Here is a 14,718-nt window from a genome sequence, read left to right on the forward strand (position 1 = left end):
TCCCTAGGTACACGATCCCATCGATTGCATATGGGCTACGTGCTTCACAAACCCTGAAGATCTTTATGCCGTACTTGGCGGGCTTGCTCGGCATGTACTGCAGAAGCTGGGTCCTCCCTCTGAAAGGCACGAGTTGTTCATCCACCATCATGCAATCACTGGGGAGGAATTCGAACCAGCAGTTATTCAGGAACACGTCCCATATGTAGTGAAAGGGTGCCAGGCGATTTGTGTGCAGTCGGTCAGCTCTGGTCCACTTGTCATCAAAGCATAAGAACCGGTGAATGTCTTCAAATCCTCGTATTGACACGGTGACCTGTACATCAGGTTGTGAAGATATCTGACAGCTATAAACGTCTGACAGCTGTGCTTGCAAACAAGGGTTTAGGAATAAACAAGTATTAAATCATGGTTAGCTAGGGGATCAAACACTTATTTCCCTCAATGACATGGAAATTAATTTTTATGTTTCATTTCATGTAACTTTCTCAATATTTTTTAAATACTCTTCTTAGAACTTAAAATGAAGCTGCCATAAAAATCTGAGACTTTTAATTTATTTCTTAGTAGGACAACTGCCAAAATCAGGGGGGAATCAAAAACTTATTTCCTCCACTGTATATATATAATATATTTATTTTATATTTATATAAAGTATGTATTTTGATCAAACTGTCAGAACCTCCATGAAGATGGCAACTGACGTTAAACACAACACATAATGATCCAGAGACTCTTTAGTAGCTGTTAAATATTTCAGAGAATGTTCGTTTTGTCTCTTCTGAGATCTGGTGATTCAAAGCAAATCCATCAGACTGACAGAACGTCGTCCGTTCACACCAGCAGATCTCCATCCAGTCCCGTCCTGCTCAATTCCTGCTCCCTTCCAAGGCCATCCACAACCTCGCCCCTCCACATCTGTCCGATCTCCAGTACCAGTACCTCCCTCACAACCCCTCCTTACACCTGTCTGTCCCCTCAGCCCGTCTCACCACCGCGGGGCGCAGAGCATTCAGCCCGTCTCACCACCACATTGATTTTAGCTTTTTTTAAATTATTGTTTATTTTAATGTTTCGGTGTCCTTGAGTTTCAAGAGAGGCGCCTTCAAATAAAACGTATTATTAATGTAAGAGAGCAGATAAAAAGCATTTACATTACGTCACTGGTTCTTGATAGAACCAGCCAATGGGGACCGAGGGACAGTCGGCCACGCCCACTACCTATACCGGAAGTGTCTCCGCTTCGTTGCTGTCGTGCATGTCAACGCTCCATCTTTGTTGTTAGCGGTGGTGTTTCACAGCGGCTCCAGCCGGGAGAGTCTCTGTTCTCACAGGATGAAGCACAACGCGAACGTCCCTGCTTTTCTCTCCAAGCTGTGGACTCTGGTGGAGGATTCAGACACGAATGAGTGCATCTGCTGGAGTCAGGTACCGCTGCTCGGCTGCTAGCTGCTGTTAGCGTTAGCTGGTGTTACTGTTAGCTAGGGTTAGCTAGTGTCAGTGTTAGCTCGTGTCAGTGTTAGCTAGTGTCAGTGTTAGCTCGTGTCAGTGTTAGCTAGTGTGAATGTTAGCTCGTGTCAGTGTTAGCTAGTGTCAGTGTTAGCTAGTGTGAATGTTAGCTAGTGTTAGTGTTAGCTAGTGTCAGTGTTAGCTAGTGTTAGTGTTAGCTAGTGTCAGTGTTAGCTAGTGTGAATGTTAGCTAGTGTTAGTGTTAGCTCGTGTCAGTGTTAGCTAGTGTCAGTGTTAGCTCGTGTCAGTGTTAGCTCGTGTCAGTGTTAGCTCGTGTCAGTGTTAGCTCGTGTCAGTGTTAGCTAGTGTTAGTGTTAGCTAGTGTTAGTGTTAGCTCGTGTCAGTGTTAGCTAGTGTCAGTGTTAGCTAGTGTGAATGTTAGCTAGTGTCAGTGTTAGCTAGTGTCAGTGTTAGCTAGTGTTAGTGTTAGCTCGTGTCAGTGTTAGCTAGTGTGAATGTTAGCTCGTGTCAGTGTTAGCTAGTGTTAATGTTAGCTAGTGTTAGTGTTAGCTAGTGTCAGTGTTAGCTAGTGTTAATGTTAGCTAGAGTTGGTGTTAGCTAGTGTTAACTCGTGTTAATGTTAGCTAGTGTTAGTATTAGCTAGTGTTAGCTAGTGTTAATGTTAGCTTGTGTCAGTGTTAGCTAGTGTCAGAGTTAGCTCGTGTCAGAGTTAGCTCGTGTTAGTGTTAGCTCGTGTCAGTGTTAGCTCGTGTTAGTGTTAGCTCGTGTCAGTGTTAGCTCGTGTCAGTGTTAGCTAGTGTTAGTGTTAGCTCGTGTTAGTGTTAGCTCGTGTTAGTGTTAGCTCGTGTCAGTGTTAGCTCGTGTTAGTGTTAGCTCGTGTCAGTGTTAGCTCGTGTCAGTGTTAGCTAGTGTTAGTGTTAGCTCGTGTTAGTGTTAGCTCGTGTCAGTGTTAGCTCGTGTCAGTGTTAGCTCGTGTCAGTGTTAGCTAGAGTTGGTGTTAGCTAGAGTCGGTGTTAGCTAGTAGTTAGTGTTAACTAGTGTTAATGTTAGCTACAGTTGGTGTTGGCTAGTGTTAGTGTTAGCTCGTGTTAGTGTTAGCTCGTGTCAGTGTTAGCTAGAGTCAGTGTTAGCTAGTAGTTAGTGTTAACTAGTGTTAATGTTAGCTACAGTTGGTGTTGGCTAGTGTTAGTGTTAGCTCGTGTTAGTGTTAGCTAGTGTCAGTGTTAGCTCGTGTCAGTGTTAGCTCGTGTTAGTGTCAGCTCGTGTTAGTGTTAGCTAGTGTTAGTGTTAGCTCGTGTCAGTGTTAGCTCGTGTCAGTGTTAGCTCGTGTTAGTGTTAGCTAGTGTTAGTGTTAGCTAGTGTTAGCTAGTGTTAATGTTAGCTAGTCTTAGTGTTAGCTAGTGTTAGTGTGTGTGTGTGTGTGTGTTAGTGTGGGTGTGTGTGTGTTAGTGTGTGTGTGTGTGTGTTAGTGTGGGTGTGTGTGTGTGTTAGTGTGGGTGTGTGTGTGTGTTAGTATGTGTGTGTGTGTGTGTGTGGTGTGTGTGTGTGTGTGTGTTAGTGTGTGTGGGTGTTAGTGTGGGTGTGTGTGTTTGTGTTAGTGTTATGGTGTGTGTGTTAGTGTGTGTGTGTGAGTATGTGTGTGTGTTAGTGTGTGTGAGTGTGTGTTAATGTGAGTGTATGTTAATGTGTGTGTGTGTGTGAGAGAGAGAGAGAGAGAGAGAGAGAGACAGACAGCGGGCAGTAAGCTGACGTTTGTTGTCTCCAGGAGGGGAACAGCTTCCTGGTGTTGGACGAGCAGCGCTTTGCCAAGGAGATCCTGCCGAAGCTCTTCAAGCACAACAACATGGCCAGTTTCATCAGGCAGCTCAACATGTGTGAGACAGCCTTTGTCTTTACCTCCACCTCATTAGGAGCAGTCAGCATGCAGGTCGTTTAGTGCTTTACAGGTGTGAACGTGACTGCTGGGTTCTGCTGTGGGTCATTGTGTGTTGTGACCAATGACACCGGGCAGACTGAATGTTAAGGTAGTTTAGAGGCAGTTAAAACGGGACAGCTGCTTCACCCCAAACAGGTAAATGTTATATTTTGGCAGCTTTATATTGTGATTTCTGAGCTTGAAAAATGCTCTGAATATTGTTAGATACACAAAAAACTCAGTTTTATTCTGCCACTGGGTAAATGAAGCCTTGCTTGTGTTGAGTACTTTGATAGTGGAGTGGCCCATGAAAAAAACACACCTGGCTTCCACACCTGGTTGAAGGGTCAGCAGGAGCTCAATCCACTAAGTCCGAGGGTTGCCGGCTCAAGACTAGTGTGGGCCAAATATTTGGCATTTTCCCTACAGGGATTGTTATTGGATTTATTTTTTTATATAGAATTTTTGATATATACAGTATTCCTAATCAACTGCTTGTGTTTTTTTGTGTGTGTGTGTGTGTGTATTTGTGTTCAGATGGATTCCGTAAAGTGATACACATTGACACAGGCATTGTGAAACAGGAGAAGAGTGGTCCAATAGAATTTCAGCACCCGTACTTCACACATGGACGGGATGAGCTGCTGGAGAACATCAAGAGAAAGGTGGAGTCAACTGTGTCTATCAGTTAACAGTAGCATTTAAAAGTGGAGCCGAAGATTTAGTCATCGTCTTCAATGTGATTATTATTTATCTATTTTGTACCACGTTTGAATATGTTAATTTTCATATGACATAGGGTGTTCTGCTTGCATCACCACAAGTGGATTTTTACATCCCGCTTCAAAGCGGTGATCTATTGTAATTATCAGCGCGTCCATTAGTCCGTTAGTCCGTCCGTTCGTTAGTCCACCAAATATCTGCACAACTGTTGCAGGTAGAAAGATGAAACAAAAAGCACTTAGGCAGCAACTTTTGTACACTCAGGAATCGGATAATGACAGTAGGTCAGAGCACTAGCTTTGATCCTTGACCTATGCAAGTAGGTCAAGGTCAACTTTTGAATTCAGGTGTGTCGCGGGATGTTGCAGTCTGTGACTGTATTGGTTCTAGTTTGAACTGCTTTGGTCATCTATGCCCTTGGACAAAATTTTGTATTAAGTACAGATAGTTGCTCTCATTGAATTAATTCGCTGTTGAAATGAAGTATGTATATATTTTTGACATGCAGGTTTTACATAACATACATGCCTTGAAATTTTGTCCATTTATTGCATGATACTTATTTGTGTTGCTTTAAAAAATAGATTTTTGGACAGGTTCTCAGTCATCGAGTACATGGATGATCTTTGGTGAGTGGACTTGTGAGAAGAAGCTTTAATTGCTGTAATTAAAATTTTACGAATAGCTTTTGGAGCACAGAGACTTTAATAACAGTTTTTATGCATTTACGTTGCCTGGTATTATCTGTTTGTCACACCATAAAATTGTAAATTTTCAGTCAAATACTATAAATGTAATGTTTTTGTTTCCAGGCAGTACAAAATTTATTAGTAGATTGGCAGATACAAACTATTCATGTCTAGCATGAAGACAGCATGTCTGCTCATGCAGAAACCTGAATTTTGTTAAAAGTTATGAAATTGGCCCTGTCCCCTCATGTATATATATTTTTTGTTTTATAAACTGTTATTTTGGACAGCCTCGACACTGCCTTCTGCTGGTGGACTGAAGCAGTAGGTCAGGATTTTAGAACCAAATCTAAAAGTGAGCCCTAATTCACATTACCCAAAAAAGGACAACTGTAACATACACAATAGTTTAAATTGCTTACTTAAATGAAGATGTCGTAACAGGTGTGTTGTTACAAACAATTCTACAGCAGTTACAGCTGTTATGTCTTACTCATAACAGCTAAAACTCGTAATAGCATTTATATACGTACTGTATACATCACTGACCTGGGCGACGCCCGTGCCAGTATGAGTCTGTCATCATTGTGTTCGCACATGCATGAGGTAGGCTGGTATAGCATTTAGGGTCATGCCGAAGGACCCTCACTGGATAGTGTTCACCCTGAACGGGATTCAAAACCGCCTCCTGCATTGAAACCAGTTGACATAACTGCCGTACTATCTATCTGTCTATATAAGTGCTTCTCAACCCACACAATAGGTTCTCAGAGGCTGTTTATAAGCTGAATTGTTTGTCTTAATTGTTTCAATCTATATTTATGGGCGCCCCGGTGACGCAGTGGGTAGCACTGTTACTATCTGAGTTGGAGTCTTTTCTTTGCGGAGGTTGTATGTTCTCCCCGTGTCTTTGTGGGTTCTGTCCGGCTTTCTCCAACTTCCAAAAACATGCATTTTAGGTGGATCAGTCATACCAAATTGCCCATAGTTGTGAGTGTTAGGGTTAGGGTCCGTGAGACTTTCGGTGCACCGCAATGCAGCAGCCCTTTGCCCTTAGTCTGCTGAGAAATAATCCAGCAAATCTGTGACCCACAAAAAACAGAAGAAAACAGATGGATGGATAAATCTATAATCGGCATTTGAAGTAATTTAAATGCATTACTACTCTAGATATGAAAGAATTTTACTATGACTTACCGGAAACAATTACAGGACATAAAGCAACACATAAATGAAATAAAATACTGCAGTACTGACACACAACTTCCCTTTGGAGCGGAGGAGGACGAGAGGCAGACCTGTCCCGAGAGAAATTGTTGTGTGTATGGATGGTGCTGCTTCCCTCTTCTGGCTGAAAGGGGAACTGCAGTAGTCGGATATGCCAGCACCTTTGCTTCTATCTACAAATGTTCGTAAGTCGGATGTTTGTATCTTGAGGACTACCTGTATCAAACTTTTCTGTTATGACTGACCACTCAATGCACTTTACAACACCAACAAGCATTCACACAACCATTCACCCATTACTGACATTCATCGCAGTCATCTTGTCTACAACCACTGAAGTGCCGTGCAGATCACAAGTCTGCTGGAGCCTAACCCAACTGGGTACAGGCGGGTTACAGCCTGGTTAAGTCTCCAGCTCATCGCAGGGCCACATGAAAGACGAAAAACATCTCACGCTCACACCTGTGGACAATTTGGTGTGACCAGTGACTAAGCTGCATGTTTCTGGAGGTGGGAGGAAGCTGGAGAACCTGGAGAGAACCCATGCAGACACAAGGAGAACAGACCCAGAACCCAGAACTGTCTTGCTTTGAGGCATCAAATCCTCCCACTATGCCACCATGTAATTCAGAGGATAAAATAATTACTAAATGTCACCATTTTCTCAGTAAATATATTTCTAAACAATTATCGACTTAAGATTTCCACCAGATTTTGGTACCAACCAATGCAACCCACGCAAAAAAACAATCCTAACATAAATGATGTGTAATTAAAAGGAATGATGTAGCTAAACATTTAATACTACATACAAAAGCCTTTGTTGGTACTATCAGCTTGGAGATGGCTAGATACATGGTGTAAATGTGAAGACAGTCACTACAGGGGTATTCCAGATGGTAATCTGAATATTTTATGTCTTATGGAGCATTGCATTTAGTCCAGTCAGAATCCTTCCCTCCAACATGATGTGTGTGTTGTTCCTGCTGTGGGTCAGATGACATTTATTAATTGTCATTTGAGATTAAAGTTTGGAATATTTATCTTAATTGTGATTTCTGTTTCCAAACCCAACAACCTGACATGATGGTCTGGATGAGTCACAATCGCATCAACACTTGTTTGATAGTAACCCAAAGGTCTAGGTAGTAGGTCCAAACTTTCTTAGCCAGTAAACAGGGAACATGTTGATGAAAGGGCTAATGCTGTGCCATTGGTGTCAGTCCTTGGTTAACAGCAATGTCAGGTTTTATCTAGATGATAAAGGTAATAAACTTGCTGGACAGTAAAGTTAATTATGTCATGACAGATTTTATCCACTTGTCCTGTTAGTTGCCATATTTGTGTGATGAATGTATATCACCACTTTCTAAATTAATCTTTTAATACCAAATTAGAGCTTGTTCATAAATACAAGGCTTCTAGTATTAAAACACTGGAATGTCTCTTTCAGGTTTCTAACACTCGGCCAGAGGACAATAAGATACGACACGAAGACCTGACCAAGATCCTGGCAAGTGTGCAGAATGTTCACAGCAAACAAGAGAACATTGATGCTCGACTCGCGACTCTCAAGAGGTGAGTGTTCACAAGAACGTTCACGGAGAACAAAACCAAAAACCAGCAGCCGTGTTGAAGCTGAGAGCGTAGTGAAGGACAAAGGACAAGCTAAGAAAGACTACATCACAGGGAAAGGTGTTGCTGTAGCACACTGTTAGTGTGTGTGTGTATTCACACACACACACCTACGCACACACACCTACGCACACACACCTACACACGCACACACACCTACACACACACACCTACACACGCACACACCTACACACACCTACACACGCACACCTACACACGCACACACACACACACCTACACACACACACCTACACACACACACACACACACCTACACACCTACACACCTACACACACACCTACACACACACCTACACACACACCTACACACACACACCTACACCTACACACACACACACACACACACACACACACACACACACACACACACACACACACACACACACACACACACACACACACACACACACACACACACACACACACACAGTCTAGCTGTACAGGGTTGGTTCTGCAGCCTTTTCTCTTAATATAATTGTACATTGTTCTGTTATTTAGGGAAAATGAAGCTCTGTGGAGAGAGATCTCAGATTTGAGACAGAAACATTCCCACCACCAACAGCTTATTAAAAAGGTGAGAACTTCACGCAAACACATTTGTTGACTGACTCCACTAGGAGCAGCAATTTTCACAACCCAATTGCTGTGTGTGTCACACAGGAAATACACACAGATTTGTTTTATTACTTAAATCTCCTCCTTTGGGCTTTTCCCTTCAGGGTCTCCACAGCCAATCAGTGTCCTCCATCTAACCCTGTCTTCTGCATCCTCTTCTCTCACACCAACTACCTTCATGTCCTCTTTCATTACATCCATAAACCTCCTCTTTGGTCTTCCTCTAGGCCTCCTGCCTGGCAGTTCAGAACTCAGCATCCTTCTACCAATATATTCACTATCTCTCCTCTGGACATGTCCAAACCATCTCAGTCTGGCCTCTCTGACTTTATCTCCAGAACCTCTAACATGTGCTGTCCCTCTGATGGACTCATTCCTGATCCTATCCATCCTGGTCACTCCCAGAGAGAACCTCAGCATCTTCATCTCTGCTACCTCCAGCTCTGTCTCCTGTCTTTTCCTCAGGGACACTGTCTCTAGACCAAACAACATCGCTGGTCTCACCACAGTTTTGTACACCTTTCCTTTCATTTTAGCTGAAACTCTTCTATCACACATCACACCTGACACTTTCCTCCACCCGTTCCATCCTGCCTGGACACGCTTCTTCACCTCTTTTCCACACTCTCCATTGCTCTGGACTGTTGAGCCTAGGTACTTCAAATCCTCCACCTTCTTGATCTCTTCTCCCTGTAACCTCACTCTTCCACTTGGGTCCCTCTCATTCACACACATGTACTCTGTCTTACTGCGGCTAACCTTCATTCCTCTCCTTTCCAGGACAAACCTCCACCTCTCTAGCTTCTCCTCCACCTGTTCCCTGCTCTCACTACAGATCACAATGTCATCTGCAAACATCATAGTCCATGGAGATTCCTGTCTGACCTCGTCTGTCAGCCTGTCCATCACCATAGCAACAAGAAGGTGCTCAGAGCTGATCCCTGATGCAGTCCCACCTCCACCTTGAACTCCTCTGTCACACCTACACACACCTCACCACTGTCTTACAGTCCTCATACATGTCCTGCACCGCTCTAACATACTTCTCTGCCACTCCAGACTTCCTCATACAATACCACAGTTCCTCTCTGGACACCCTGTCATCAGCTTTCTCCAGATCTACAAAAACACAATGCAGCTCCCTCTGGCCTTCTCTGTACTTCTCTATCAACATCCTCAAAGCAAATACTGCATCTGTAGTACTCTGTTTTTGGCATGAAACCATACTGCTACTCATAAATGTTCACTTCTGCCCTTAGTCTAGCTTCCACTACTCTCTCCCATAACTTCATTGTATGGCTCATCAGCTTTAGTCCTCTGTAGTTGCCACAACTCTGCACATCTCCCTTGTTCTTAAAAATGGGCACCAGCACACTTCTCCTCCATTCCTCAGGCATCTTCTCACTATCTAAGATCCTGTTGAACAACCCAGTCAGAAACTCTACTGCCACCTCTCCTAGACACTTCCATACCTCTACAGGTATATCATCAGGACCGACTGCCTTTCCACTCTTCATCCTCTTCAGTGCCCTCCTCACTTCATCCTGACTAATCTTTGCTACATCCTGGTCCACAACAGTCACCTCTTCTAGTCTTTGTTCTCTCTCATTTTCCACGTTCATCAACTCTTCAAAGTACTCTTTCCATCTTCCCATCACACTACTGGCACCTGTCAATAGACTTCCATCCCTATCCTTAATCACCCTAACCTGCTGCACGTCCTTCCCATCTCTGTCTCTCTGTCTTGCCAACCTGTATAGATCAGTCTCTCCCTCCTTACTGTCCAACCTAGCATACAAGTCATCATCAGCTCCTTGTTTGGCCTTTGCTACCTCTACCTTCACCTTACGCTGCATCTCCCTGTACTCCTGTCTACTCTCCTCAGTCCTCTCAGTGTCCCACTTCTTCTTAGCTAACCTCTTTCTCTGTATGCACTCCTGTACCTCCTCATTCCACCACCAAGTCTCCTTATCTACTTTCCTTCCAGATGACACACCAAGTACTCTCCTACCTGTCTCCCTGATCACATTAGCTGTAGTTGTCCAGTCATCTGGAAGCACCTCCTGACCACCCAGAGCCTGTCTTAACTCCTTCCTAAGAGTCATGCAACACTCTTCCTTTTTCAGCTTCCACCATTTCGTCTTCTGCTCTGTGTCCTCTTCATCTTCCTCACCACCAGAGTCATCCTACACTCCACCATCCTATGCTGTTTGGCTACACTCTCACCTACCACTACTTTACAGTCACTGATCTCTTTCAGGTTACACCATCTACACCAGATGTAGTCTACCTGTGTGCTCCTACCTCCACTCTTATAGGTCACCCTATGTTCCTGCCTCTCCTGGAAGAAAGTATTCACTACAGCCATTTCCATCCTTTTTGCAAAGTTGGATTGGATTCCAAACTAGTATGTTTGGAATCCAATGCTTTATTATAAACATAACATTTCCCTGACGGAACCTCCTTAAGGGATAAATAAACTTATACTCTACATTGATTCATTAACAAAGCTGTTATTGTGAAACCTTTGCATGACTGGTTTAATGTAATGGATGACCAAACATTCTCTGTCAAACTTGAAATGTCTGTCAGACACAATGGTTGCCACAGACACACATTTACCAGATGAAATGGTAGAGCAAAGCAAGCACACATATCCAGTTAATTACCAGAATGTGTAATTTCTGTCATCTGATCAGACTGTTACTGTTTCTTTCAGTTGATACAGTTCATTGTCACGTTGGTACAGAACAATCACATCCTCAATTTAAAGCGCAAAAGGTGAGTTTAATGTGTTTTCACACCTGATCTGTTGAATTTGGTGTTCAAACTGTCATGCAAAGACACATTTAGGAGCACAGAATTATTACATAGATAATTCTATATGATTATATGAATCGGAGGAAAACAAAATACATGCAACTAAAAAATAAACAAGGCAGTCTGAGACTGCAACATCTGGCAAACTTACCCTTACCTACTTCGAGGGTAGGTCAGGGTACCCTGAAAGTAGTACCTGACAAGTGCATAGCTTTGACCTTTCTGGGTAGGTCAAAGCTAGTGCATAGGTAGATAAAAGCACTAGCTTTGATCTATGGTCTTACTCAAACTGGCCTTCTCCCTTGTTTTTGTATCTTATCCGGTTCCTGGTGTTATCCTGGTTATTTTGTGTGTGTGTGTTGTGTGTGTGTGTGTGTGTGTGTGTGTGTGTGTGTGTGTGTGTACACACACACACAGTGGGTACGGAAAGTATTCAGACACTTTTAAATTTTTCACTGTTTCATTGCAGCCATTTACTAAAATCAAAAAAGTTCATTTTATTTCTCAGGATTGTACACTCAGCACCCCATCCTGACAGAAAAACACAGAAATGTAGAATTTTTTGCAAATTTATTAAAAAAGAAAAACTGAAATATCGCATGGTCATAAGTATTCAGACCCTTTGCTCAGTATTGAGTAGAGGCTCCCTTTTGATCCAGTACAGCCTTGAGTCTTCTTGGGAATGGTCCAACAAGTTTTTCACACCTGGATTTGGGGATCCTCTGCCATTCTTCCTTGCAGATCCTCTCCAGTTCCATCAGGTTGGATGGTGAATGTTGGTGGACAGCCATTTTCAGGTCTCTCCAGAGATGCTCAATTGGGTTTAGGTCAGGGCTCTGGCTGGGCCAGTCAAGAATGGTCACGGAGTTGTTCCAAAGCCACTCCTTTGTTATTTTAGCTGTGTGCGTCGGGTCATTGTCTTGTTGGAAGGTGAACCTTCGGTCCAGTCTGAGGTCCTGAGCACTCCGGAACAGGTTTTCTTCCAGGATATCTCTGTACTTGGCTGCATTCATCTTTCCTTCAATTGCAACCAGTCGTCCTGTCCCTGCAGCTGAAAAACACCCCCATAGCATGATGCTGCCACCACCATGTTTCACTGTTGGGATTGTATTGGGCAGGTGATGAGCAGTGCCTGCTTTTCTCCACACATACCGCTTAGAATCAATGCCAAAAAGTTCAATCTTCGTCTCATCAGACCAGAATCTTATTTCTCATAGCTGGTCTTACACCAGGAGCTAGTGTGACTAAGCCACTGTGGCTCAGTGTAAAGAATGGAGTAAACCACAAAAAGCCACACTCTGTGTCCAAGACAGCAGCTTGTTATGATAGCAAGTAAAACTAACAAGTAAACATTGAGTAATATTTTGTATGACTGTATCTTCACATAGTGAATGGAAGTTTTCAATTGTTTCGGGGGTGTAAAACCACACTTGACATAGGGGTGTGGGGGGGATACCCCCTGCACGGGGGATTGGGGGAAATTTTTATAGAAAACGGGGTTGTTTTCCTGCATTGAGGGCAAAATCTTCTGTTCAGTTTACCTCCAAAAACCCACTAAAGCCAGCAGCTGAAGCTGAACTCTCTTTATTTCTGTCCTACTTGATGCAGGAATGAATGTGAGATTCAACCATTGAAAACTTCATTCACTCTGAAGATACAGTCAGACTAAATATTACTCAGTGTTTACTGGTAGTTTACTGAGACTAGAAGAGTTTTAAACTTTGACTTAGACACCATTGGTATGTCATAGTTTAGTTTATTTTTTAATTCCATAATATTTTAATTTTTTAATTTAATTTAATACACTGTTATAATCCCCGAAGGGAAATTAAGAACGCACACTAGTTTTTGTTAGTCAATCAAATCACATGCATGCATATTAGTGTGTACAGGCCCCTGTATCACACACACACACACACACACACACAAGGGGGCCTGTAGGCATGCAAGGGAGGTAGAGTGGCAGGCAGCTCCTTCTTGGTGCGCCTCAAATGAGCAATTTGTAAAGGGGACGGCACCTTGCTCAAGGGCGCCTCGGCTGTGCTCCAGAGGTGAGCTGACACCTCCCACTGTCAGCTCACCTTGGGGTGTTTTTTTTGGGGGGCGGGAGCGGGAATCGAACCGCTGATCGTGAATCATGGGACGACCCGCTCTACCGCCCGCTTTACCACTGAGCCACTGCCACCCCTGAGCGGGTTCAAATTTAAATGTTTCATTTAAATTTGAAAAGACATGAAAAATATCAAGCGAGGTGAAAACACATTTACATCATCGCTGGTTATTCCTGCTGGTCAGAGGGAACAAAAGTCTAAGACTACAAACAAGTATTGATAATATCTTTCATTGACCTTCTGATCGGTCTGTCTCCACTCCCCCCCCCCCTCAGCATTCACCATTTGTTTATTAATGATGATTTTAACACAAAATCTACTAGAAAACACTCTATTCTCATTTTCTTTTGATCGATGGTCCTCTCCTTGTCTTACACCAATTCGCGGGTTCAGCTTATAAAAAAAGAATCTTTTTGTTTTTCATTGGACGAGAGGAGGTCATGACCCGAGTGCATATTTAATGATCGGGAGCGTTCGGGTCACTTCGGCTATTTCCATCGGCATGCTTCGGCTAAATTCTGTCGGCATGTGGAAATAGCGGCGCCGGCAGAAATAGCGTTGCTAGCGAGCGAAAAAGTAATACGTTTTAGCCTTTTTTCCTTTAAAATAAGAACGCCACTGTGGCTACACAGTCTAAAAACCTTGTAGCCAATCTGGAATTTACTTCGCCTATGGCGAAGTGGCGAATGGCTAGCGCAAGCCCAGCATAGTCTGGCTGTCCTTCAGGTGTTTTTTGGCAAACTCTATGGGGGCTTTCATGTGTCTTGCACTGAGGAGAGGCTTCCGTCGGGCCACTCTGCCACAAAGCCCTGACTGGTGGAGGGCTGCAGAGATAGTTGACTTTGTGGAACTTTCTCCCATCTCCCTACTGCATCTCTGGAGCTCAGCCACAGTGATCTTTGGGTTCTTCTATACCTCTCTCACCAGGGCTCTTCTCCCACGATTGCTCAGTTTGGCTGGACGGCCAGGTCTAGGAAGAGTTCTGGTCGTCCCAAACTTCTTCTATTTGAGGATTATGGAGGCCACTGTGCTCTTAGAAACCTTGAGTGCTGCAGCAATTCTTTTGTAACCTTAGCCAGATCTGTGCCTTGCCACAATTCTGTCTCTGAGCTCTTTGGGCAGTTCCTTTGACTTCATGATTCTCATTTGCTTTGACATGCATTGTGAGCTGTAAGGTCTTATAAAGGCAGGTGTGTGCCTTTACTAATCAAGTCCAAACAGTTTAATTAAACACAGCTGGACTGCAATGAAGGAGTAGAACCATCTCAAGGAGGACCAGAAGAAATGGACAGCATGTGAGTTAAATATGAGTGTCACAGCAAAGGGTCTGAGTACTCTTGACCATGTGATATTTCAGTTTTTCTTTTTTAATAAATTTGCAAAAAATTCTACATTTCTTTTTTTTTCTGTCAAGATGGGGTGCTGAGTGTACATTAATGAGAAATAAACTTTTTTGATTTTAGCAAATGGCTGCAAAGAAACAGAGTGAAAAA

At 43.3% G+C, this 14,718-nt stretch overlaps 1 protein-coding gene across 2 annotated transcripts in view; it reads left to right on the forward strand.

The window, feature by feature from the left end:
* Positions 1-1,105: 1,105 nt before the first annotated feature.
* hsf2 (heat shock transcription factor 2) overlaps positions 1,106-14,718 on the forward strand; it is a 39,428-nt gene continuing 25,815 nt past the window's right edge. Inside the window, exons 1-6 of one of the 2 annotated variants that reach the window (XM_068343320.1) lie at positions 1,106-1,428; positions 3,236-3,344; positions 3,923-4,050; positions 7,478-7,602; positions 8,178-8,253; positions 11,014-11,075. In XM_068343320.1, coding sequence (XP_068199421.1) covers positions 1,336-1,428; positions 3,236-3,344; positions 3,923-4,050; positions 7,478-7,602; positions 8,178-8,253; positions 11,014-11,075 — 593 coding nt within the window. In that variant the 5' untranslated portion in view covers positions 1,106-1,335. The remainder of the gene's footprint in view (positions 1,429-3,235; positions 3,345-3,922; positions 4,051-7,477; positions 7,603-8,177; positions 8,254-11,013; positions 11,076-14,718) is intronic. The other variant, XM_068343321.1, reaches the window with a different exon arrangement.

Source organism: Antennarius striatus, chromosome 19, assembly GCF_040054535.1.
Source record: "Antennarius striatus isolate MH-2024 chromosome 19, ASM4005453v1, whole genome shotgun sequence".
Classification (NCBI taxonomy): Eukaryota; Metazoa; Chordata; class Actinopteri; order Lophiiformes; family Antennariidae; genus Antennarius; species Antennarius striatus.